This window comes from Carcharhinus amblyrhynchos, chromosome 24 (assembly GCF_965287045.1).
Source record: "Carcharhinus amblyrhynchos chromosome 24, sCarAmb.v2.hapA, whole genome shotgun sequence".
NCBI classification, from domain to species: Eukaryota; Metazoa; Chordata; class Chondrichthyes; order Carcharhiniformes; family Carcharhinidae; genus Carcharhinus; species Carcharhinus amblyrhynchos.
Genome location: NC_137347.1, coordinates 24,867,200 through 24,893,643, shown reverse-complemented (window position 1 = coordinate 24,893,643; position 26,444 = coordinate 24,867,200). Strand labels below are relative to the sequence as shown.

The 26,444-nt window shown below is 41.5% G+C and overlaps 1 protein-coding gene across 2 annotated transcripts in view; it reads right to left on the bottom strand.

Moving 5' to 3' along the window:
- maco1b (macoilin 1b) overlaps positions 1–21,641 on the bottom strand; it is a 104,206-nt gene extending 82,565 nt beyond the window's left edge. Inside the window, exons 1-2 of one of the 2 annotated variants that reach the window (XM_080211117.1) lie at positions 21,626–21,641; positions 21,303–21,422 (exon numbers count right to left, since the gene is read on the bottom strand). In XM_080211117.1, coding sequence (XP_080067243.1) covers positions 21,303–21,382 — 80 coding nt within the window. In that variant the 5' untranslated portion in view covers positions 21,383–21,422; positions 21,626–21,641. Of the gene's footprint in view, positions 1–21,302; positions 21,602–21,625 lie in introns of those variants that run through there. The other variant, XM_080211115.1, reaches the window with a different exon arrangement.
- Positions 21,642–26,444: the final 4,803 nt, after the last annotated feature.

Genomic DNA, 26,444 nt, shown 5'->3' with positions numbered 1-26,444 from the left:
ATCTGGAGGAGGGGGCTGAGTGTAGGGTGACGGAATTTGCTAATGACACAAAGATGAGTGGTAAAGCAAACTGCGTGGAGGTTGTGGAAAGTCTGCAGAGGGATCTGGATAGGCTGAGCGAGTGGGCGAGGACCTGGCAGCTGGGGTATAATGTTAGCAAGTGTGAGGTTATCCACTTTGGCAGAAATAATAGTAGGAGGGATTACTACTTAAAGGGCGAAAAGCTGCAGCATGCTACAGTGCAGAGGATCCTGGGGGTCCTTGTGCACGAGTCACAAAAACCTAGTCTTGCAGGTGATCAAGAAGGCAAATGGAATGCTAACCTTTATAGCGAGGGGGATAGAATATAAAAGCAGGGAGGTCTTGCTGCAACTGTACAGGGTACTGGTGAGGCTGCAGCTGGAGTAGTGTGTGCAGTTTTGGTCGCCGCACTCGCGCAAGGATATTTTGGCCTTGGAGGGAGGGCAGAGGAGGTTCACTAGGCTGATACCAGAGATGAGGGGGTTGGACGATAAAGAGACACTAAATAGACTGGGTCTGTACTCGTTGGAGTTTAGAAAGATGAGGGGGGATCTTATAGAGACGTTTAAGATAATGAAAGGGATGGATAGGGTAGAGGTAGAGAGATTCTTCCCACTTCGAAAGGATAGCAGGACTAGAGGGCACAGCCTCAAGATAAGGGAGGGCAGTTTAGATCGGAGTTGAGGAGGAACTTCTTCACTCAAAGGGTGGTGAATCTCTGGAATTCTCTGCCCGTTGAAGTGGTGGAGGCTACCTTGCTAAATATATTTAAGTCACGGGTAGATAGGTTTTTGACAGACAAAGGAATTAAGGGTTACAGGGAGAAAGCGGGAAAGTGGAACTGATCCACTTCAGATCAGCCATGATCTTACTGAATGGCAGAGCATGCTCGAAGGGCTAGATGGCCTACTCCTGCTCTTATTTCTTATGTTCTTATTGTAGCACTTTTTTAACAAGATCTCTGCTAAACATACTGCATTCACAAGTATGGTAGCTGCCATTTTATGGCAATGACAGCTGTAACAGAGGCATGCAAAATTCACTTTTACTAGAGATGTCGTTCAAAGGGTGGTTCCCTTTTCGAAATCCTTCTCAACAACTGGCAAAAGAGCAGGAAACAACATTCCACTACATCAATTATGCTTCCAATGTAATTACTCATAGTCTAATTTGAACACAGACGGTTGTGTGGTAGGGAGGGGGGGGGGGGGAGCAGGGGAGCTAGAGAGAGAGACAGACAGACAGAGAGAGAGACAGAGAGACAGACAGACAGAGAGAGAGACAGAGAGACAGACAGACAGAGAGAGAGACAGAGAGACAGACAGACAGACAGACAGACAGAGAGACAGACAGACAGACAGACAGACAGACAGAGAGACAGACAGACAGACAGAGAGACAGACAGACAGACAGACAGACAGAGAGACAGACAGAGAGACAGACAGAGAGACAGAGAGACAGAGAGACAGAGAGACAGAGAGACAGAGAGACAGAGAGACAGAGAGACAGAGAGACAGAGAGACAGAGAGACAGAGATAGAAAGTGGGGGTTAGGAACAGCAAAGACAGAGTGGGGGAGAGTAGCAAGAAAGAGCTGAGAGGCTAAATAGCAGTGAGAGCAAACTGCATTTTTTTAACTCTTTCTGCTGTTTCACTGCCCTTCCTTCCTCCCTCAGGTCTCCTTGATATCCCAAAGAGCAAGGAGAAAAGTGCACAGACAAAATCTCTAATTGAACGACTATATATTTTGCCCAATTCATATAGAGCGCAAGGTGTATTACATGTTCATTTTAAATGCAATGCTGTAGAGAATAAAATATTGCACACACAAACCTCCTAAAAACACTTTAGAATTCAGTTTGTCATTTTAAATGCTGGAGCATTTCACTCTAATTTGATATGTCATTTGCTTAACTATTGGGGAAAAGCATGATGCAAGCATTGAGATTTCAAATCTGATCAGCACAACTCAATGCACAATTAAAAAGATCTTGGAGGTGAAGCATTTCCCAGGAGTGAAGAAAATGGTTTTATCCTCTTAAGAGCCAAACATGGGATTTTTTTTCCACTCAGACAGGATGTGCCACAGAACAGCGCAGGACACACAGTTCATCCCTGGAGTAAAAGGCACACCTGAAATTCATGCAATGTAAACTCAAGGGTAAATTCTCAAGTTCCTTCAACCAACATTAATATGGTTACTGAATAATTTTCCTCTCTGCCATTTGGGGGTCCCAGGTCTGTGCAAATTAGAAGTTGACATGTCCCACATTATGATAGTCATTGCACTTCATAAAACCTCCCCTAAGCTCGATAAAGTTATTTATAACATTACACAAAAAATTAGTTTTGAGTACAGGTTCCTGGAGGCACATCAGGAATGACTGTTAGCTCTGGTTCTTGGAAGATTCAGAGTTCACTTGCAACCCCAAGACATTGGAAAATGTTTTTTTGCCATCTGTTAGCAATCAACCAGCTCAGACAACCAAACATAATCTTGGAGCATAACTGGTAGTGAGAAATTCCAGTAGCATTATAACTGCCATGAGAGATCAGTTATGTTCAACAGTTGAAAGGGCAATGACAATGTGCAGGGTAAATGCAGGGTAATACTGGAGACAGCAAATATGCTCTTGGCCAATAAAATTGGTAATTTCAAATGATCTTAAGGCAAGCACTTGAATACCTATTGACTGAAAAAAAAACATCCTAATGTTCACCAGCTGATTTGTTGTGATATGACCCAGTACGAATCTTTCCCATTTAAATCTACTCATAGGCAGGCTATTTAAGGAAAACAAATTCCCATGCTGATGAGCTAGTGGCAAAGTCCAAGATGTAGTCATGTCAAGTGTATAGCTGGAAACGTGGAGCTGGCATTGAAATAAAACAGCACCTAAGATGGTTGAGAAGCTCCACCACAGAATCATAGTGCTCATTTTACACAGGTGCGAGAAAATTTACCCTAAATATTAGTCCTGCTAGCATATCACAGCTTACAAGTCAGTCAAAATTGTAGTTAGATAAAACATTAATAACTCCAGATCAAAGATTATGCACAATCAGAAAGGGTATGAAGGGTCAGTTCTACAGGTGACTATTACAGCACTGTTGCAAAAACTCCTGAAAACGAACTTGTCAAGGGTGACATCAAGGAGCAAAATTAACATTAACGTTAACAATTACCACCTAGTGTGGAGCCACTGATTACATTTTAAGATACAAAAATAATAAACATTCATTACTCAGAAAATTATGCAGAATACAAATCTCTCTTAACAATCTTTCACAAATCTGTTACTGATAGATGCTTTATATCCTCAACGCTAGCATCTTATTGACTAGGTCATAATTCAGTAACAAGATAGACAGACCACATTAGCCTGAACATCACATAATTAAGCCTAATTTCTTCAACAAAATGCAAAACCTAAACCAACAGAATGGTTTGTGATCAAAAAGACCCAAAGTCCAAAATTAAGCTAAGCAACAAAAATCAGTCATAAAACTACCAAAAAGATACCTGAATAGGAGAAAACTGATGTTGAGACTGACAAGATCATTTAATCTAACACTCATTAAGATGCAGACATCATCATGAGCTTTAAATTGAAACAAAATGAAGAAGCTTTTATCACAGAAATCATAAAAACCTACAGCGCAGAAGGAGACCATTCAGTTGACTGAGTCTGCATTAACAATCCCACCCCAGGCCCTATCCCCACAACCCACACATTTACCCTGCTAATCCTTCTAACCTACACATCCCCAGACATTATGAGCAATTTAGCACGGCCAATCCACCTAACCCACACATCTTTGGACTATGGAAGGAAATCAGAGCACCCGGAGGAAACCTACACATACGAGGGGAGAACGTGCAAAGTCCACACAGTGACCCAAGCAGGGAATCAAACCCAAGTCCCTGGAGCTCTGAAGCAGCAATCCTAACCACTGTGCCACCTTGCAGTTTTATTAAACCAATCCTAGTACCTCATACAGAAACAACCAGATATCACTATGAAAAGCCAAGGAATAAGCATTAAAATGCTTAAACTAAATTAAAATTGACAAAGCTGTTAAATCATTAAGAAATTACATCACAGAACTTGCTCAGGATATTTAACCGATGGAACATAGACAGTATTACAAAAGTTCGGAATACAGTTCTAAAGGAACCAAGACAAGATTAGTAAGGTCATTCACAAACTTCTGGTTATTGAAGAATATATACTTGAAGCTCGGGGCCAGTTAGCCTATATGATTACGACGTGGTTTTGAATAATGTCAAAAGCACAGTTTCAATTTCCGTTTACGAAGTATCCACAGATAAGAGCCAAGTGACTGCAGAGGGAGGAAAGAATATTTGAAGCTGTGCAGCAAATCTGCATCTGAATGGGAAACAAATTGTTGCACTGGTTGAAGAATTACAGCTTTAGACAGTTAACTCCTGGCGAACAGTAAAACTGGAGATCAGGGGTTTTCTTTTGCTGTGTCTATGATCTATATTTGTGCATGGATGTATATATTTTCTTAAACTGCGTGAGTGATTAAATTTTAATTAACCAGCTGCAAGTTTATATATATATTTGAAAATGAAGGATTTCAAAAAAGAATTCTCACACACTTGTCCCGAAGGTTAATGAAAAACTTGCAAATCAATGACACTAGCACCCATGTAAATTAGACAAGGAAGGCAACAATCAAAAATAAAATTTAATTCAGTCTTTATTTTGCTAAGGCCTGATGGTTGTTAGCTGATTTTATTGTCACATGTATTAACAGTAAAAAGTATTGTTTCTTGCGCACTATACAAAGTATGCCATTCATAGAGAAGGAAATGACAGAGTGCAGAATGTAGCATTACAGTCATAACTAGGGTATAGAGAGAGAAAGATCAACTTAATGCGAGGTAAGTCCATTCAGAAGTTTGACAGCACAGGGAAGAAGCTATTCTTAAGTCGGTTGGTACGTGACCTCAGACTTTTGTATATTTTTCCCGACGGAAGGAGTTGGGAGAATGTCAGGGGTGCATGGGGACCTTAATTATGCTGGCTGCTTTGCCCAGGCAGCGGGAAGTGTAGACAGAGTCAACGGATGGGGGGCTGATTCGTGTGATGGATTCAGCTACATTCATGACTTCTTGTAGTTTCTTGCAGTCCTGGGCAGATCAGGAACAATATCGAGTTGTGATACATCAGAGAAAGCATTCTTTCTGGTTGTATCTGTAAAAGTTGTTGAGTGTTGTAGATTACATGCCTAATTTCCTTAGTTTTCTGAGAAAGTAGAGGCATGGTGGGCTTTCTTAACTATAGCGTCAGCATGGGGGGGACCAGGACAGGTGTTTTGTGATCTGGATCTAAAAACTTGAAACACGCGATCCTTTCTATTTCGTCCCTGTTGAACAGGGGCATGCTCTCCTTTACGCTTTCTGAAGTCAATGACAATCTCCTTCGTTTTGTTGACATTGAGGGAGAGGCTATTGTTGCCGCATCAGTTCACCAGATTCTTTCTTCCTGTATTGTGTCTCATCATTTTGAGATCCGACCCACTACGATGGTGTCATCAGCAAACTCGAAAATTGAATTGAAGGGGAATTTGGCCACACAGTCATAGATGTATGAGGAATATAGTAGGGGGCTGAGAACACAGTCGAGTTGATGCTTTGGCTGGAATGATGGTCTTGAAAAAAAGCAAGGTTCTCAGGGTTCCAGTAGTTGCTCTGTCTGGAGGTTGATTTCTCCAAGAAACTTGAATTGAAACAGATGAATCTTTCAAGGTATTTCTGTTCGGTACCTTGGCTACTTAGTTGACTGAAGCAGTTGTTCCACGGACTCTAATGGAATTCTTGCTTTCCATGCAACTCGAATTCTGCGATTTTTTTTAGCAGAGAGGATAAATGGCTGCTTTAACCTCACAAGAAGTGCAGAGTCATTTTCCAAATAAGGTATAGTGGTTCTCACACCTGTGGTTTCTGTCAGCCAAAGGCCTTTGTATTTGAAATACATCAGCATTAACAATGAATGTGTTGATGAGGTTTGTTTACCTTTTGGCTTGACAAATAGATTCAATATCAGTATCCTCTTTGTTCTTTCTGGGGGACAAGATATTTTCTTAATCTACAAAAGACGTCCGGTGGCCCTCGAAAGGAATTTTGATTTTTAATCATTTAAAACAGGGGTCTCCAAACTATGACCTGCAGCAGGCTGCATCTGGATCGGAGTTTGGAAACCGCCAATTTAAAATGTAGCTTTTAAAACATAGTTTTAAAGACTTATAATATCTTCATGCTGATAACAGGCATGACAGCATTTATAGTCTCAACTTCTTATGGTTTAAAGCTGGTCCTACAACTACTATCATGACAAAGTGCTTGACAATTTTCAGTTGCACCACCTTGTGCACATCAAATGACAGGACAACTTTTTCAATTGCCATGTGTTAAAATGTGGACAACAACAGAAAATACTAATAGAAGCACGACTCAGCTTATGGATAGGACATGACTGGATAGATGATAACACCTCCAATCAAATTCTGTACAGACAGCTAATACGAGGCAATTTTTTGTGCACCGGATGAATCTTGCTCAGAGAATGCATTGAAATGCAATCTGATGCATGTGGCAATGACACAAAGAACTTGAATATGTTTGCAATAGACTAAACTGATATTTAGTACTCACAATTGAACTTTTTTAAAAAACAGATGTGTGTTTATATAGCGCTTTTCATGATCTCAATGTTCAAGAGCACTTTATAGTCAAGGAACTACTTCTGAATGTGGCAGCCATTTTGCACATGGAAGGATCCTCCAAACAGCATGGGATAATGACTGTTGTCATTATCTGATAATCTGTTTGTGACGTTGCTTGAACAATATTGGTCAGGACACCACGGATAACTTCCTTGTTCTTCTTCAAAGTAGTGCCATGGGATATTTTACATCCATCCAAGTGGGCAAACAAGTCCTCGGTTTTACATCTTGTCCAAAAGATCACATCAGTGACAAGTGCTACACTGCTGTGACTGTCTTGATTTTTGTACTTAAACACTGGACTGAGACATGAACCCACAAATGACTCAGAGCAGAGCGACGGTTGGCATAGTCAACAATATGATCAAAGAAGTTGCTGCAATAATATTTGGAGCAACAGAATCAAATGCTCAAAATGAAGTTCTTGTATGCATATACTGAGGACAACCATATGTTTCATGGATGTGACAGCACAGCCTTGAGTGAGTCATTAACGAGTGAATAACTTAACTTGTCATTTTCGTAGCCAAAGGATTACAGAACAGTTAACTTATGAATGTCAATGGCAAAGGGAGATTAAAGAAAGGTGCCAGAGGCAAAATAATTTGGATCAGTAAAATAACATTTAATAATATAAACAGGTAGCATTTTTTAAGAACATTGCTATTCCCTCTTAAGCAAGTTTTTTTCCTCTTTATACACTTTAAATAAACTTTTGAGAGAAGACAGCTTATTTGGCTGCTAGTGACAGCAGATTTGGTGGCAGGGGATCATAAATCATTTTCTGATCTTTGAAGGTTCACACACTTTGTATTTGTAAAGGAAACATTGCAGCAATCTCTATTCTGACTCTGTCAAATTGCCTATCCTTCTTGATGATAGCAAGCTTTACACACGATCTTCAGTGCAGAAGGAAGCCATTCTGCCCATTGAATCTGCTTCTACTCGAGGACAGAGCATCTAGGCCCACTTCCCTGTAACCCAACACATTTTATCCCACTAATCCCCCTAACTTACACATATTGGAACTATGGGAGGCAACCAAAGTACCTGGTAGAAGACCACGCAGACATAGGGAGAATGTCTGTGTGGAGTTTACACAATCACCCAAGGCTGGAATCGAACCCAACTCTCTGGCGCTGTGAGGCAGCATCACTAACCACTATGCCGCCCTGAAGCCTGCTCCACTGTGTAATATGATTATGGTTGATCCGATTGTGTCCTTCACTCCAGTTCACCATATCTTTACTAATTAATCCATTTTAAATTCCTCTATAGTTGTGGTGGGATTTGAACTCATGCCCTAGCCTACCAAGCCTCTTCAAACCTGGAACCAATATAGTTTTTGCATTGTTGGCGTTAGTAGGACTGTGATCCAACAACGAGGGAATGATTTACATCCAATTTGGGATGGTATTCAGGATTTTGTTGCTGTTGTCTTCCTTGGTAATGGAGGTTGCGGTAGGGGATATGCTGTTTAAATGACCCCTGTTGATAATTAGTTCAGTTGCCACTATACAACAGTGGTAGAGCGGATGATCAGAGTTCAGGACCAAGACAACGGTCAAGCAGACTGCACTGTCCTGGATAGGGTCAAGTTAATTAAATACTTTTACATGTTCAGTATTCTCTCACAATTCTCTAACACTTCTCATTTGACAGACACTGAGACACTCATAGTACTCATTCTCCATGCTGTTGTAGTGACAATGTTGACATGGCTGGTTCAGCCTAGCTCCTGGGCAATGATGTACCACATCAATATTGCTCCCCCAAACCCTTTAAGACTTTGCCAGTGAGGATCTTAACAATGAAGGCGTGTTCAAGGTTGGGGGGTTAATTGGATGTTTTTATACAAGGAAAGCAATTGCCAGGTACTACATGGCCCAAAAATAACTTGTCACACTGCTGTCCTTGAGAGCCAGAAAATGGGTTAGGTAGCTCTTGCTCAGCCAGCACAGGCAAGAGTGGTCAAATCATCTTTTTCTATAATCATAAATTTTCAACTTTTCTTTGATTTTGACAAGATTCTAATGTGTATTGGAATGGATTATTTCATTATAGGGCCAAACTCAAACTGTAACCAAACAATACCCATCTGACCTTCTAACAGGGAAGTCATTAAGGAAGGAGTTAAAAACAGTTGATGTCAGGAAACTAAAGAAGTCTAGCAATGGTCATCTGGATTGACCACCAAACACAGCATGCACCCAGGTAGGATCCCCCTACTTTATATTAGTTTTGCTACAGCTCCTTCATGCCACAATCAAATGCCCCTCAACCCTCCTCTCCAACCTTCAGCTGATTTCTATTCTTCAAGCAAAGCCATGTCAAAATTCGGAGGCAGAACTGAGCATTTCTGTCCAAATTTCTGGTGAGGTAGATATCCTTGACAGCTCCTGCCATAACTCTGATAAGGGAGTAATTGACCAGTCTCCTCCCATTTTGACTTGCTTTGCTTTTTGTGGATGGAACAGTATCAGTTGTCATGACTAGGAGTTAGCTTTATCTTGTTCACAGATATACACATTTACAGCAATGTTGTTGTTGGGGCCAATGCAGTCATTGCATATAGTTCACTTAGCTGCTGAAAAATCACAAAGTGAATGAAATTGGATAAAGATTGGCAGCTAAGGTAATGGGATAGTTGAATCTAATGATGGAGAGAGGATTGGATCAGCTGTAATGCTTCTCCATAGTTGAAATATCTACTTGCACTCACTAGGCTTATAAATGAAAAACTACTCCATGAGGTACGAGAGAACTTCATCTTAAGAGATAGGGTCAGAAGAGAAAAGCCAGAAAACAGTAAGGAACAGTGGGCACTGAAATTTCAAAAGCTGGAAGTGTTGTTCTCAAATCAAAACAATACTTTTTAAACTGTAGGCCTCTGAGAAAAATATTGGTATTCAGAGAATAAACTGTACATCAGATTCTGGATTGCATTTGTAAAGCAGGATATTGGGTCTCAGTTCAGCTGAACTGGCTGGGCTTATGTCCCTTATCCCTATAGCTTTATATTTTCTGCCCAAAGTTTAGAGTTTAGCCACAACAGAAGCCTCCCTAGCAGTTCAACTATTCATTCCACTAGATAAAGGATGATAATATGTTTGATGAAACTTTGCAGATGTGGAAACTGTTTAAAAATGCCATAAATATTGTATTTTGTTTGCAAGGGTGGCCATTTCAGCGTATTTACAAATCAGCAAATCTTTTTGATGCACCTGCAGTATCAAAATGGTCACAGGAAGTGCTGGGACAACCTTTTCCTTTGCTTTATCTTTTGAAAATGTTAAATCTACTCTTTAGCTACTGCTTTTTGGTTTATAATAACGAGCAAGATAAAATAGTCTTTTATAAAAGAGTAAATGAATAAACTGAACTGTTTTGTTTGTCATAAGATTCCTACCAAACAGTTTCTATAAATTAATTTAAGTGCCTTACATCACAGTGCGATGTTAATAATTAACATCCATCCACAACACAATTCACAAAATATCTCAAAACATATTGCTGTAGAAACAATGTATTATTTCTAGAAAACACAATAGAAATACGGACAGGGACTACAGAAGAGCATTTTACAAAACATTAAAAAGATATTAATCTGAAGTGTGATATTAACATTGGAAATATTGTACACACCCCAAGTGACAATAGTGAATAGTAAACAAAATAACTATACCCTATAAAGGGAATATTCACACAAATACTAAAAGGACATTTCTGTCACTGGTAATCAGGGTCGCTACATAATTAAACAGCAAAGTATTGTAGATACCAGAAATTTGAACAAAAATGCTGGGCAAAGTCAGATCTGACAGCTCAGTTCTCACGAAGGCTCACCAACCTGAAACGTTAGGTCTGTTTCTCTCTCTACAGATGCTGCCTGATCTGCTGAATAATTCCAACATTTTGTTTTTATTTCAGATTTCCAGCATCCGCAGTGTTTTGCTTTGGTTTTACCATATCATTCTATTCCACCAAATAAATTAAAATAAATTTAGTTTCAAGACATAACTCCATGCACAAAACATAAAATATAGATGCCCAGAAAACAAAATTGCATTTCAAGTAGGACAGGAAGCAAAATATTAATTCTATATGACACAGTATACAGACTGCAGCAACAACTGTAACATGACAAGACAACAGTTGGAGTTAATGTGTGGACTCAGCATTAGTGATCAAATTGTAAGAGAACTAAATTAGGACTCCAGGTCATACTGAAAATGGAGATAAGAAACAATAAAAACTGTGGTAGAACAAGCTCATCATATCTCCTTACAAAAATACAAAGAAAAGGAGGGAAAATATGATGCAAGGGTGGAAATGGCTGCTTTTTCACAAGCTCTGACACTACACAACCCATAATTATCCAATCCTGGAGTGTGTACTCTGTTATGTTCCTGGAAGTTATGGTGACAGGGAGCCAAGTCGAGAATATTCTCATTTGGTCAAGGCAATGGGAGACTGCCGGGATTGGGTCTTGTTCAGTGGCAGTTTAGCTGGTGAGCGGGCTCACACTAAGTTGTAGACATCGGGATGATGACTGTCATTGAGTAAAGTTGTGGACAACAGTCTTGGTCTTCGGCACAAATCATTGGTATTCGCGTAGATGAGCTGCAAGATATCCAAAAAAAATGGATGAAGCAGAAGAAAAAATCCTTTCAGCTGAGAGAACAGTTTCCTTGGTGGAGGCACACCATCAGTCCTTGGAAATGCTGCTATATGGTACATCAAAGATCCTGTTTAATTCAGGGAGAAGAGGCATTACTGCACCCAATCTCCTGAGGGGAGCGGAGAACAAATTCCCAGCTGAATTTGAGAAGTGGCTGCCATGCTTTCAATCTCTATTTGAAGGCTGGATATTTCAAGTTCAAAAAGGCATACTCTATCACGCCTTTGACATCTGGGGTTGATTATGGACTTTAGTCTTGCGTTGTCTTGACCTCTGTGTTCACTGAGTAGAGCCGGAGGTGGCCGGATGCAATGAGACCGTGCCACGTTCCAGAAGGCCTAGGTGTCTCTGCTGGGGCTTCTGAGTGACAACACAAAAGAGGTATACACACCTTGGTCAAACTATGTATGAATCCTGAATACTGCTCAATAATTAAGGCTTTGCCTTTAACATCTGTGGATGGCTATACTATCCTGCAGTTCATCATTACTCCTGAATGACACCCCTTATGATTATAATCCTGAATTTGTGATGCTGTCTTTCATCCTGACAAAGATGTTTGATATATGAGCACTGAGGCACTTGTCGCCCGTTATCTTTTGAAAGCCATGCATATCCATTTATTTATAATGGACTTCACCCACTGACTGGTAAGCTCTGATGGCAGGCAGAATAAGGGAGACCTTAGTTTAAAACGTGCAACTGTTTACATTCAATCTTGGTCTTTCCATGTGGTATCGGGAGAGCTGGGTGGCTAAGAGGGTCTTTCTTTTTATTTATTTTCTCATGGGATGTGGGTGCTGTTGGCTGGGCCAGCATTTATTACCGAGCCCTGAGGACAGTTAAGAGTTACATTACTGTAGACCTGGAGTGACATGTAGATCTGACTAGATAAGGATGGCAGATTTCCTTCCCTAAAGAACATTTGTTGAACCAAATGGGTTTTTACAACAATTTTAAATTTCAGACTTTTATTGAATTCATATTTCACTATCTGCCTTGGTGGGATTCGATCTCAGGTCTCCGTAGCATTACCCATGGTCTCTGGATTACTAGCCCAGCAACCACACCACTATGCCATTGCCTCCTTGCTAATCCTGTTTCTAGCCCTGTGTCAAATTCAAATCTTAGGGCCCTGTGTTTGTAATGTGGTGATATTCCTTTGCTTGTGGGTTGATAAGGGATCACCATCACTCTATTGGGAAGCACGTTGGGATGGTCGTATGGCATTACAGTTGTGCGATATGTAATTTATCCACTTTTTATATTTTAATCCTGGCATTTATAATGAAGTTACATTATAGTGTATCCTTTGATGATGGATAATGAATAGCACCACAGCTGGGTAGTGGGCTAGTGGTTTGGTATAGAGGTGGTGGGTATGGCATTATAAGCCCTCAGTAGTGAGGAAAACCCCCTTTAGAGCTACCGGTGTCAAGCTTTTCTTTTCTTCTTGGTATTCTGGAGTTAAAGAATTCTTGTTGGTCTCCTGTGAAGGTACAGATAGATCATGTATCCTGGAAAAGATAGTTATATTGTCGTTGGCACCTCTGGCATACCTGGAGTTAAGGAACATATTTACTGGCACATGGCCCAAGTGCATTTGGGGAATCCTTGGTTGTCTAGCCTCTCTTGGGTTGGTTTCCTGTATTTCTCTTATGAGGTTATGTAGCTCATGCAAGAACATACGCTGTCAAGTCATGTCTTTCATCTACAGTTTTAGCCCAATGTTCCTCTTTATCCAAGATTTCCTTTCATTATCTGGGTAAATGATATGGGCCCCAGACTGATTATATTTAGTCCTACAGAGATTTTGCCATCTCGTTGGGGAGGAGGATTGTATCTTCCCATTTGTGGATGTCTTGACAATTGTTTTGTTGTAAGCCCAAGCATAGTGCAAGAGTTCTTGGCTTGAGGATGTCAGCTTTTTTAAAAATTCATATTTGGATGGTGTGGAGACTACACTCCTAATGGAAGGTATCCTATTATCTGTGGGGCCTGAAGCTGAGTTTAGATACCTGGACTTTCTTTCATCTGCATTCTTCCAGCAAGGCCGTATCACTCTGTTCCCATTATCCTGTATTAGCTGAGAATAGAATCCCTACAGTGCAGGAGGTCATTCAGTCCATCGAGGCTGCACTGACCACAATCCCACTCAGGCCCTATTCCCATACCCCCACATATTTACAATGCTAATTCCCCTAACACTAGGGTCAATTTATCATGGCCAAGCCACCTAACCCACACATCTTTGGACTGAGGGGGGAAAACTGCTGCACCCGGAGGAAACACACACAGACACTGGGAAAATGTGCAAACTCCACACAGACAGCGATCTGAAACCAGATTGAACCCAGTTCCCTGAAACTGTGAGGCAGCAATGCTAACCACTGTGCCACCACGCCACCCCAAATTTTGGGCAGTGGGCAGCGTGTACAACGTCACACAAAATCAAGTTTGGGGCCGTATCCTGATGTTCCCCTCTTTAGGGTATCCTTTCATTGTTTGAAGGTTTTGGGGTTCTGTTTTAGCCTTCAATTGTTGTATTTGAGCTCACAGGGCCTCCCTTATGATACGTAGCTTCATCCTTATAATCCTGTGGACTTGGGAGTGCACCATTGTGCTAGGTGCTCATGCTTTATCCTTTTATCCCCCACTCTTTATAATATCCTTGCATTACACGTGTGAATGGAGGCATCAACCAAAATGAATTGTAATTGATAATCCAAACCTATTGTTATGATATTTGCCAGTCTTTTCTGCAAATATGTGTGGAATGGTGATTATTCTCTGCTGTCCTGGATTTCAGGTTTGTTGCATTATTTGGTAAAATGAAAATATTCAATAAAAACATTTTGAAAAACACAAAACACAATTATAACATTAACATGCTATCTCACAGGAAGCTTTTCAGCCCATTATGTCCCTGAAAAACTATTCCACTGCTGGTTCTTGCCCCATAAAAGGGAAAAAAGTTGGCAGGTTAACCATTCGGTCACTACATTCCAAGCCATAACAAATCATTGTGTAAAAGAATTCTTCCTCATCTTCCCTCTGGTTCTTTAACCAATAAACTACAATTGATATCTTTGTACCAGCTGCCACTGCAAGAAGTTCAACAGATTTAATAATGGGATCAATAATCACTGACTAGTTGCTTGCATGTAAGTAAATAAGAATTTTTAAAAATCCAGATTTTATTGAAACCTGCATGAGGACATGCTGGATTTGAAAAAAAATAGATTTGTAACAGGTAAAAGTGAAAGAAAAAACATTGACGGAAGATTATAAAGCTTTTTCTTAAAAAAACCTTGCAATACACTCTAATGCAAGGCCTAATATCTTGGAACCATTCTACTATGGAGAAACTATGGGTGGATTTTACAGCTTTGCTCACTCCAAAACCATTAAGATCCTGCCCGAGGTCAATGGAGATTTCCAATATCCATCAATATCCATCAATATGTGGTCCTTCTAGATTTTCAGAAGGCGTTTGACAAAGTACCTCACAAGAGGTTATTGCAGAAGATCGAGGGACATGGAGTTGGGGGTAGGGTGTTAGCGTGGATAGAGGATTGGTTGTCAAATAGGAGGCAGAGAGTGGGGGTCAACAGGTGCTATTCGGATTGGCGGATGGTGACTAGTGGAGTGCCCCAGGGGTCGGTGCTGGGGCCTCAGCTTTTTACCATTTATATAGATGATCTGGAGGAGGGAACCGAGTGTAGGGTGTCGAAATTTGCTGATTGGGGGAACGGCAAATTGTGCGGAAGGTGTGGAGAGTCTGCAGAAGGATCTAGATAGGCTGGGCGAATGGGCCAGGAAATGGCAAATGGAATTTAATGTTGGCAAGTGTGAGGTGGTCCACTATGGTAGGAAGGACTTTTACTTACGGGGCGAAAAACTGCAGCAGGCGACAGTGCAGAGGGACCTCGGGATCCTTGTGCATGAGTCGCAAAAACCCAGCTTGCAGGTGCAGCAGGTGGTCAGGAAGGCGAATGGGATGCTGGCCTTCATAGCGAGGGGGATTGAATATAAAAGTAGGGAGGTCTTGCTGCAGCTGTATAGGGCATTGGTGAGGCCGCAGCTGGAGTACTGTGTGCAGTTTTGGGCGCCGTACCTGCGCAAAGATATTTTGGCCTTGGAGGGAGTGCAGAGGAGGTTTACTAGGCTGATACCGGAGTTGAGGGGGTTGAGCTATGAGGAGAGGCTGAATAAACTGGGCTTGTACTCGTTAGAGTTTAGAAGAATGAGGGGGGATCTCATTGAGACGTATAAGATGATGAATGGGATGGATAGGATAGAGGTGGAGAGACTCTTCCCACTCAGAAAGGACAGTAGGACTAGGGGGCACAGCCTCAAGATAAAAGGGGGGCGGTTTAGAACGGAGTTGAGGAGGAACTTCTTCACTCAAAGGGTGGTGAATCTCTGGAATTCTCTGCCCGTTGAAGTGGTGGAGGCTGCCTCGCTAAATATTTTTAAGACGCGGGTTGATGGGTTTTTGATAAGAGAGGGGATTAAGGGTTATGGGGAGAAAGCGGGAAAGTGGAACTGAGCAGCGACAGATCAGCCATGATCTTATTGAATGGCGGGGCAGGCTCGAAAGGCTAGATGGCCTACTTCTGCTCCTATTTCTTATGTTCTTATGTTCTTATCCCTCGCCCCCTCCAATTCTGCAGTGGGCAGGATGGTAAACTTCCAACATATATCTATGGGCCCAGTCTTGCTGGATGAGGGCATCTCATTGTGTATCCTAGTAAACTGCCTCTTGCACTTTACAACACAGTAACATTTTGCACTGTAACTTCCTTACAGCAGCAGGCAAGGGCAATGAAACAAACTGGATCATCGTGAAAGGCAGGTCCATCAGTATCTTTCATTACCAAGGATATTTAAGGACGTGAAAGAAATAGGATGAGAGGAGAGCGAATTAGATAATGAAATCAGGTAATGAAAGAGGGAAAGAGGTGGATTGACAAAGAGAACAAAAAGTTTGAAAGGGAAATAGATATAAAAATTACTTTCACATCTCTAACAATTAACTACATGGAGGAGCAGTTCAGATTTTTCCTTCTCTTCTCCAGTGAGGTAGACTGGCATTCTATTGACAATTATCAATTGTTAAAAGATACTTATACTCCTTCTCCAACTTTCAACAACAAGTTTAAAAGGAAAATGAATGTGCAAATCCAGCAAGTGCTACAAAGTAATGGAAGTCAATGGCAAGACGCTGTTTGTGCAAAGGTACATTTCATGATTTACCTCTTAATTCCCAAACTTGTTGATCTATTTGCTTATTAATAACAGCATGCATAGTTAATATGGCTTTTTCCAGCAAGGTCCAGCACCATCCATATTTTTTCCGACGGTTTGCATTACATGCAAAAAAAGGCATCTCACTATCTGTCTGAACATGTCTAACTGGACCAAATGAACAAGCACTAACTATTCTATTCTATTCTACATGTCAAATAAACCATAAAAACCTGTAGACCAGATTTTTTTCATGCATTTTTTAATAAAATTTATAGTTTAATAACATGCACAAAATTACAGCTTAAATGATTTAAATTCATCCCAGCCTGAGCTTAACAAGTTAAAGGTTTCAACATATGTTTACACTGAAGTTGAAAAGGCTAACTATCAACCAAGATTCAATACAGCATAGTGATATGAACTCTGTGCCATTCCTGGAGGAAAATGAATGACCTGCAACAGTGTTGAATGACGCTGTAAATTGGATGGAATGAACAATTTTCTTTTCTCCATGCACACGAATAAGCAAAAACAAAGAACTAAAATAACCTGGTGTGTCTCCCTATGTGGGGATCCCAGGTATGGCTCTCAAAATCATGGCATGCCAATGATAGGTTACAACCTTTAAATATCTTAACCAAGAATTTTACAATGAGAACTGACAAGCTAGCATCTTTGTATTTGCCACCACATGGATACTGTTAGCAGGTGAATTTGCAATTCAAAGCATGCCACAGAGTTTGAATTTTAAAGACTTAAAACCAATTTACATTGCATTACTATGGACAATAACATCATGGTGTAATCACAGCAGTGTAGATTTTAAACAGTTAATCACTTCAACGTTAGTGCAGTACCAAAAAGCCTTCTGTATCTGCATGCTTTAGAATCCCTTCAGTGCAGAAGCAGCTATTCAGCCCATTGAGTCTGCACCAACTCTCTGGAGGAGCACCCTATCTAGGTTCCAATCCACTGCCTTAACCCATAATCCTGCAACACTGCACTTTGATGATGGCCAATTCACCTAACTGCACATCTTATTCGACTGTGGGAGAAAACCGGAGCACACAGACATGGGCAGAGTGTGTAAACTCCACAGTCGCCCAAAGCTAGAATTGAACCTGGTTGAACCCAGGCTCCTGGCACTGAGGCAACACTAGCAACCCTTGTGCCACCATACTGCCAGTAAGAAAACTAGATTCAAGCTTCCTTTAAGTCAACACCAACTTTGTATTTGTTTCATTGCAACTTTCTCAGGCAACCCATAAATTAATCTTACGTGAATATTATTCACTACAATCACAAGAATCTCAGTATTATTCATCACTACCATTGTGAAGTTTTTTTGGTCAAACCTTCTACATGCACTTGCTATCAATGAAATAAATAGTCAAGCTTCCACAATTCTACTGCTGATGAATTCAAAGGTGCTTTCACACACCAATTTAATGTTCTGCTGTGATGCTATTGTTAGGTGTCAGCAAGTTCAGGACTTCCAGCACCTAGTGGCTTCACATCCAAGCACTAGAATGCAGTTAAAAAAAAATTGTCTTCTAAAATTCAGAGCGAGGAAGAGAAGGGCTACTATAAAGCTGATTCAATTTATTTTTACACTAGCCTGACATAACATTTCTGTCCCAGTTTGCAATATGTTTGCTATATAATGGACTAGGCTACCAATTAATTACATGGAAAAGATATGCAAACTGTCACTTCTAGCTTTAACTACATTGGAACTAACTGAATTGCAAGTCATCAAACTTCAGTCTCTTCTGTCCTAAATCTGCACTGATATGTTCAAGCATCAAAAAGTTTATTTATTAGTCACAACTAGGCTTACACTGCAATGAAGTTACTGTGAAAATTCCCTAGTCATAAGAACATAAGAAATAGGAGCAGGAGTAGGCCATCTAGCCCTTCGAGCCTGCCCCGCCATTCAATAAGATCATGGCTGATCTGTCGTGGCTCAGTTCCACATTCCCACCCTCTCCCCATAACCCTTAATCCCCCCTCTTATCAAAAACCCATCAACCCACGTCTTAAAAATATTTAGCGAGGTAGCCTCCACCACTTCAACGGGCAGAGAATTCCAGAGATTCACCACCCTTTGAGTGAAGAAGTTCCTCCTCAACTCCATTCTAAACCGCCCCCCCTTTATTTTGAGGCTGTGCCCCCTAGTCCTAGTGTCTTTTTTGAGCCGGAAGAGTCTCTCCACCTCTATCCTATCCATCCCATTCATCATCTTATACGTCTCAATGAGATCTCCCCTCGTTCTTCTAAACTCTAACGAGTACAAGCCCAGTTTATTCAGCCTCTCCTCATAGCTCAACCCCCTCAACTCCGGTATCAGCCTAGTAAACCTCCTCTGCACTCCCTCCAAGGCCAAAATATCCTGGCGTAAGTGCGGCGACAAAAACTGCACACAGTACTCCAGCTGCGGCCTCACCAATGCCCTATACAGCTGCAGCAAGACCTCCCTACTTTTATATTCAATCCCCCTCGCTATGAAGGCCAGCATCCCATTCGCCTTCCTGACCACCTGCTGCACCTGCAGGCTGGGTTTTTGCGACTCGTGCACAAGGACCCCGAGGTCCCTCTACACCGTCGCCTGCTGCAGTCGCCACATTACAGCTGGGACACTAAAGGCAGTATGAACTTTAGTTTATCCTTTCCACTTCAATACATTGCTGAAGTTTCTAATTTCGCCCGAATAAAACTTGTTTCTTGTTCACAGAACGTGACTTGTAACATTGCTTCCAACGGGAACCCAATCTCTTAGATGATATCAAATCATCAGCACCATTAACCATAAATTACAATAACTTTACACTATTGCCAATCAGCTGTTCAAAGAACCCACTTAGATTTTAAAGGCTTAACTATTAACATCCACATATGTAATATCAATATTTAAGAACTGCAAAAATACAATTAAGATATCAGTTGAAAGATCTCATATGTTGACAACAGCCTCTCTCAACTCTTACCTTAAAAGTGCAGGTCAGAGTTTCAAGGACACTAAGTGTCACCTTTGTCAGTAATACAAATCTTAGAGTCAAGAAGGCTATGGGTTCATGCCACACTCCAGAGGTTTGAGTATTTAATCCAAAATGAGACTCGAATGCAATACTGTGGGAGTGCTACACTACCAGAAGTGCCATGTTTCCAACCAGACATCATCATGTGTGCATAAAAAAGCCTATGGTACTATATGAACAGGAGAATTCTTCAGGTGTTCAGGCCAACATTTCTCCCTCAACCAGTGTCCCCCCAGCCCCCAAAAAAAGTCATTCACTTGACTACTGCTTGTGATAGTCTGTTGTGTACAAATCAGCTGCAACGTGTCCCTCCACCTAATAGTAACTCAAAAAAAGTTAAGTTCAGTAATAGACTTGCATCACTGTAGTTGTGTCACATATAAATGTTTGGCTGTAAATAATCATTTTCATAATAAAGGAGAATCAGGATTTCTAATTCCCAGCATTGCTAGGTAATCCCAATTTTACAATTTTTGAACAAAGTATAATGTGAGAATGGGAGAAAGAATAAATTGATTTCATGGTACAATTTACATTCCAAAAGGAAAATGAAGACATTAAAACAACACATTTTACACTGACAAAAGAATAAAATTCTAGAAAGTTACGGTGTTCAACACTGATAACTATACCAAATAACATAGGCCTGCCCTCTACAAAACAAAGATATATGTACAAAATGGTATTAAATATTATCTACGGTAGAAACAGACAGCATCAATAAAAGTTGGAGGATTCTGGGACTTATCTACTGGAATAACTAACAAAGGAAAAAAAAATCACAGTTGTGAACATTCCATAAGAATAAGTGCCAAGGTGAAGTACTTTCTTTAAAAAAAACTGAAATAGTGCATATAATTGTCCAAAATTGAGCACAGTAAATTCCAACTCCAAAAATTATTCAGCATATAAACTTATAAAAAAAGAGAAAAAAATCCACAATTCAGTTGAGGGGGTGCATCAAAATTTCAGCTGGCAGGTCAAGCCAGGGACCATGTTATGACAGCTCTGAGTGAAGTCTCAGAAAGAGAGGGAGAGCAGCAGTAACCTCACTCTGCTCTTGATCACAATGTCACTGGCAAGAAGAACAAGCACAAGAGGCAGAGACACACACGGCTGTTAAGTCCTCAGTTCACACACACACACGCTTTATTGTGTATATTTCACAAAATAAATAAAAAGGGATGTTTCCAGAAAAAGAAACCACAGAAATAAAAAAAGAGATGTTTCCAGAATACCTCGGGGAAGGTATAAGAACATAACGCTGCTCCCCCAAGCCCACACAAGAACATAATGCTGCTTCCCCACATGTCCCTCACCCTCCCCACTCGTCCCCCCCTCTTTATTACGCGAGTCCCAGGCATCTGTGCGGCCTAGTCCAGAGGAAACACACCCAGAGACAGAGCCGCCAAACGCTTCTCCCAAGCCCCCCCACCCCCTGCCCGCTCCTCAAAAGGTACAGGAGCAGAGTAGTGGCTCCTCCCGAAATAACAATCGTCGGTGGAGGGTTTGCACTTGGTGGGGTGTTTATATTTTTCTCTCTCTCTCCCTTACCTGCCGTATATCCCCTCGGTGATCCTGTTCCGTTTTAACGGCCTCCTGATCTTGCTGCAATCAGCATTGCGCCTCTTCATTGTCCTTCGCTGCCTTTCCCTCCTTCAAATACACTTTCCTCTTTATTTTTTTAAACAAAAAAAATAAAATTTTCACATAAAAATTGGGGGGGTGGGGGGGGAAGGAGGAAAAAAAATAATTAATTTGGAACGTTTTTCAGATCCTGAAGAGAATATTTCCCACCTCCCCGGCCCCCCCTCCTCTCGCTCGCCATCCGTTTTCTTCTCCCTTTCAAACAAAGAATTAAATCAAATGAAACCAACCCCTTTCGGTCCAAGCCAATATTTTTTTTCTCTGGGCTCTGGGCTGGCGGAGAGGGAGGAGGGGGGAGGGGGAGCCGCGGGGGGCGGATCCTGTCTGCCTTGCTCACTGTGATTAACATGGGCGCTTGGCCAATCGGAGACTGCCAAAGTTGATTGACAGGCCGGTCCGCCAACCGATACCACGACCTGGCCCCTGTCAATCATCAGGGATAACCCAATAGACGGGAGGTAAAGGGGAGGAGACACTTGGAGACGTCAGCTTGTCGGGGAGAAACAGAGGGCGAGAGGGAGACACTACGCATGCGCCAGGTTCTTGGGCGCACACGCACGGGGGACATTACGCATGCGCCAAATTCTTGGCCTCATAGGAAGACAATACGCATGCGCCAGGTTCTTGGGCGCACAGCATAGGAGACATTACGCATGCGCCAAGTTGTCAGGCGCATACAACACTCACAGAAGGGGACAGTACGCATGCGCTCAGTTGTTGAGGGCGCACGCACACGCAGAGACCTCACGCATGTGCGCCCAGCCTCTCTCTCACACACAAGCTTGGTTGGCGCGGGCGCCCAGTGATCGACGCTGTCCATCACCGGCGCCCAACCAATGGGCGGTGACTCAGGGGGCGGGCACACGCCCCCAGCGGCAGGCTGGTTAGGTTGCGGTGTCGCTGGGAGGCGCATTGCCTGGGGAGTGTGCACAGGGTTCCACGTATGCAGGTTGTGCCTCAAGTTACAGGCCGGGGGGCTAAAAATTCAGTGTATGCAGCAACAGCAAATTAAATTAGTTCCCTGAATAGGAATGAATATCCATGCAATAACTTATTACATTTAATTTATAAATAATTTCATTATGCTCGACTATATCACACCAGAATCTGATCTAGGAAGTGGCATGGGTTGCTAGAATCTTTTGTCAAAACAGATTGGCAAACTATTTTTCTGCACCAACTACTTGATTATTATGGGTGGCATGGTGGCACAGTGGTTAGCACTGTTGCCTCGCAGCACCAGGAACCCAGGTCCGATTCTTGGGTCACTGTTTTTGCAGAGTCTGCACATTCTCTCTGTGTCTGCGTGGGTTTCCTCATGGTGCTCCAGTTTCCTCCCATAGTCCACTAGGGTGGTGACAGCTTGTGTCAGATGTCACCACTGTTAAAATAAAACTATCCTTTAATTTGGAAGACTAGCTGTCTTCCAACTAACCCTTATTTGGCATTTGACACCCACATTTCTATACCATTGCCTATACTTTTTAATGGGTAGTTTCAGGTGTGGACTGCAGTCTTCTGCACCTGCTACTTGAGCTTATGCCATGTTTTTTTTGTTGTGTAGCAGGTGTTGCTGACTTTCCTGGGGATGGACAGACCACCAAAACTGTATTTAGACTTGATTTGTGTATGTGCAGCTTCAGGATTGTTTTGTGTATTTGAATTATGATTATTGAAAAAAACAGAGGACATAGCTTTGTCACTGTGGCACCATGTGATCATTTTGGCTGTATTTAATATGCATATCTATGCCAGGAAGTTTGGGATTCCCTAAGGAGCCATTATATGGTTTCCCATGAGTATATTTTAATTGCTTTTCTCTCCATTAAGTCAATCTGACTGTTATGCATGCAATGTGTGTCTGTTTCTCTTTTTTCACTGCATCAGCTGTAATTTGTTTAATACCGTTCTATGTATTTTCTGCCCTAATCTGTTATCCTCTCTCACTGTCTTTCTGGAATCAAGTAGCTGAGGAAGTGAATACAGAGCAGCCAGAGTGAGCACCAGGTGATACGGAGTAGTGGAATCATCAGTATGAATATACATTTGGTCTACTGTGTTTGCAAATGTTTTTCACATTCATTGCAAAGTCTTCACTTCGGGCCTGAAAAATGCTGGGATGAATGTTGGCCTGGCTTTGATTACAGAGGTGTGGAAAACTGTGGGGATCAAAAATTTAATTGGAAAAGTATAAGGGGAATTAATGAGGAAATTGGAAAGAGTTAATGACAGAATTTTGTATTTATTAACCATGGAATATACTGGTTAAGAAAATGTTATACTGGCTAAAAGAAAACAACATTTATTTTCAAATCATAGAAACCCTACAATGTAGAAAGAGGCCATTTGGGTCATCAAGTCTGCACCAACATTATCCCATCCAGGCCCTACCCCACATCCCTACAAATTATCTGATTGGTGCAAGGTACCATCTAGTTAGTGAACAAATATCAAAAATAGGCTCATGGAATGCTTAACAGAGACAACAAAAAAAAGACATCCAGGAACTTTTAAATGTTTGTTAACTATATACAACTATTTTCAGGAATAGATAGGCTCCCTTTCAGGGGCCCTCCTTCCGAGTTCTACAGACATGTGATCTGACATAATTGATGATGTATACTGGCTATTAGCATAATAGCTATTAACCCATTGTACTACATCCAGGGAGCAAATTGTGGGTCTGCTAGCAGGGATATTTATCTTATCGATGGTCACAGGTGAGGTGCCTGAAGATTGGAGGGTGGCAAATGTTGTGCCTCTGTTTAAAAAAGGCTGCAGGGAAAAGCCTGGGAACTACAGGCCAGTGAGCCTCACATCTGTGGTGGGTAAGTTGTTGGAAGGTATTTTGAGAGACAGGATCTACAGACATTTAGAGATGCAAGAACTATTTAGGGACAGTCAGCATGGCTTTGTGAGTGGAAAGTCATGTCTCACAAATTTGATTGAGTTTTTTGAAGGGGTAACCAAGAAGGTAGATGAGGGCAGTGAAATTGATGTTGTCTATATGGACTTTAGCAAGGCCTTTGATAAGGTGCCGCATGGTAGGTTGTTGCATAAGATTAAACCTCACGGGATCGAAGGTGAGGTAGCTAAATGGATACAAAATTGGCTTAATGATAGAAGCTAGTGGGTGGTTGTAGAGGGTTGTTTTTCAAACTGGAGGCCTGTGATCAGTGGTGTGCCTCAGGATCGGTGCTGAGTCCACTGTTATTTGTCATTTATATGAGTGATTTGGATGAGAAAATAGGAGGCATGTTTAGTAAGTTTACAGATGACACCAAGATTGGTGACATTGTGGACAGTGAAGAAGGTTATCTTGGATTGCATCAGAATCTTGATCAGTTGGACCAGTGGGCTGACGAATGGCAGATGGAGTTTAATCGAGGTGATGCAATTTGGTAGATTGAACCAGGGTAGGACTTACTCAGTTAATGGTAGGGCATTGGGGAGTTACAGAACAAAGAGATCTAGGGGTATAGGTTCATGGATCCTTGAAAGTGGAGTCACACATGGACAGAGTGGTGAAGAAGGCATTCTGCATGCTTGGTTTCAGTGGTCAGAATAGTGAATACAGAAGTTGGGACGTCTTGTTGAAGTTATACAAGACATTGGCAAGGCCACAGATGGAATACTGTGTACAGTTCTGGTCACCCTATTTTAGTAAGGCTAGTATTAAACTAGAAAAAGTTCAGAAAAGATTTACTAGGATGCTACCAGGACTTGATGGTTTGAGTTATAAGGAGAGGCTGGATACACTGGGACTTTTTTCTTTGGAGCGTAGGAAGTTGAGGGTTGATCTTATAGAGACCTATAAAATAATGAGGGGCATAGATCAAATAGATAGTCAATATCTTTTTTCAAAAGTAGGGGAATCTAAAACTAGAGGGCATAGATTTCAGATGAGAGGGGAGAGATACAAAAGGGTCCAGAGGGACAATTTTTTCACACAGAGGGTGATTAGTGTCTGGAACAAGCTGTCAGAGGGTGTAGTAAAGGCAGGTACAATTTTGTCTTTTAAAAGCATTTAGACAGTTACATGGTTAAGATGGGTTTAGAGGGATATGGGCCAAATGCGGGCAATAGGGACCAGCTTAAGGGTTTAAAAAAAGGGCGGCATGGACAAGTTGGGCCGAAGGGCCTGTTTCCATGCTGTCAACCTCTACGACTCTATCTCTCCCAAGCCTTTCATTCTTTCATTTCTTTTGTTCTACTCGTTAAGTTAATCATTTACACATCCTACTATGCCCTCCCCCCCACAGTCTCATGTGCCAATTGTGTAAATTTCCAACAGTGTTCTTGACTCTCTTAGTAGATGTGTAGGATGTATATTCTCCATATTCTTCCTAGAATACACTTGAATCATCAAAACATATGGCCCTAATCCACCATTCATTTCGATCATGGCTGATCATCAAATTCGGTATCCTGATCCCACTTTCTCCTCCAGTAGACCGGATATATCTTCCTTGAGTACAGTGTATGACCATTTGTCTGTTCCCTGTTTCTTTTTTGTACTCTGTCTAAAAGTTATGCTGCTGGTTGCACTTTCTTGAATGTAGGAGACCCAGTCAGCTTCTGTTCACGTTTGGATGGCTGTAGTGTGTCTGCAATTTTCTGATCCAGATGTTTCGTTGCTATTGCTTAGGGGAGTTCGATGATTCCTGTGCCATGAATGAAGAGTTATGCACTCCCAATGACACATTCAAGAATGAATCTGACGGACATACAGAAGAATGAAGATTATTCTCAAGTGAAGTTACTGATACTTCAGTCAATACTGTGAGGGTTTGACTTTCTGCTTGTGATTGCTCAGCATGTGCACAGTCTTCTTTAATGTCAGCATGAGCTTACTGTTCATTGGGCAATGGCATTTTGAGAGCTTCGGCAACGACAGCAACTGGAATAGGGTTGAATGTTGCCTCAGGTTTTGTGATTAAATTGTGTTTAAATCAGTCAGGCTGTTGTTATGCTGTCTTAACTAGATTCAGAGAAGTTACACTTCTGAAGTGTGAGAGTTCAGTGCCTAGTACATCAACAGTGTCTATC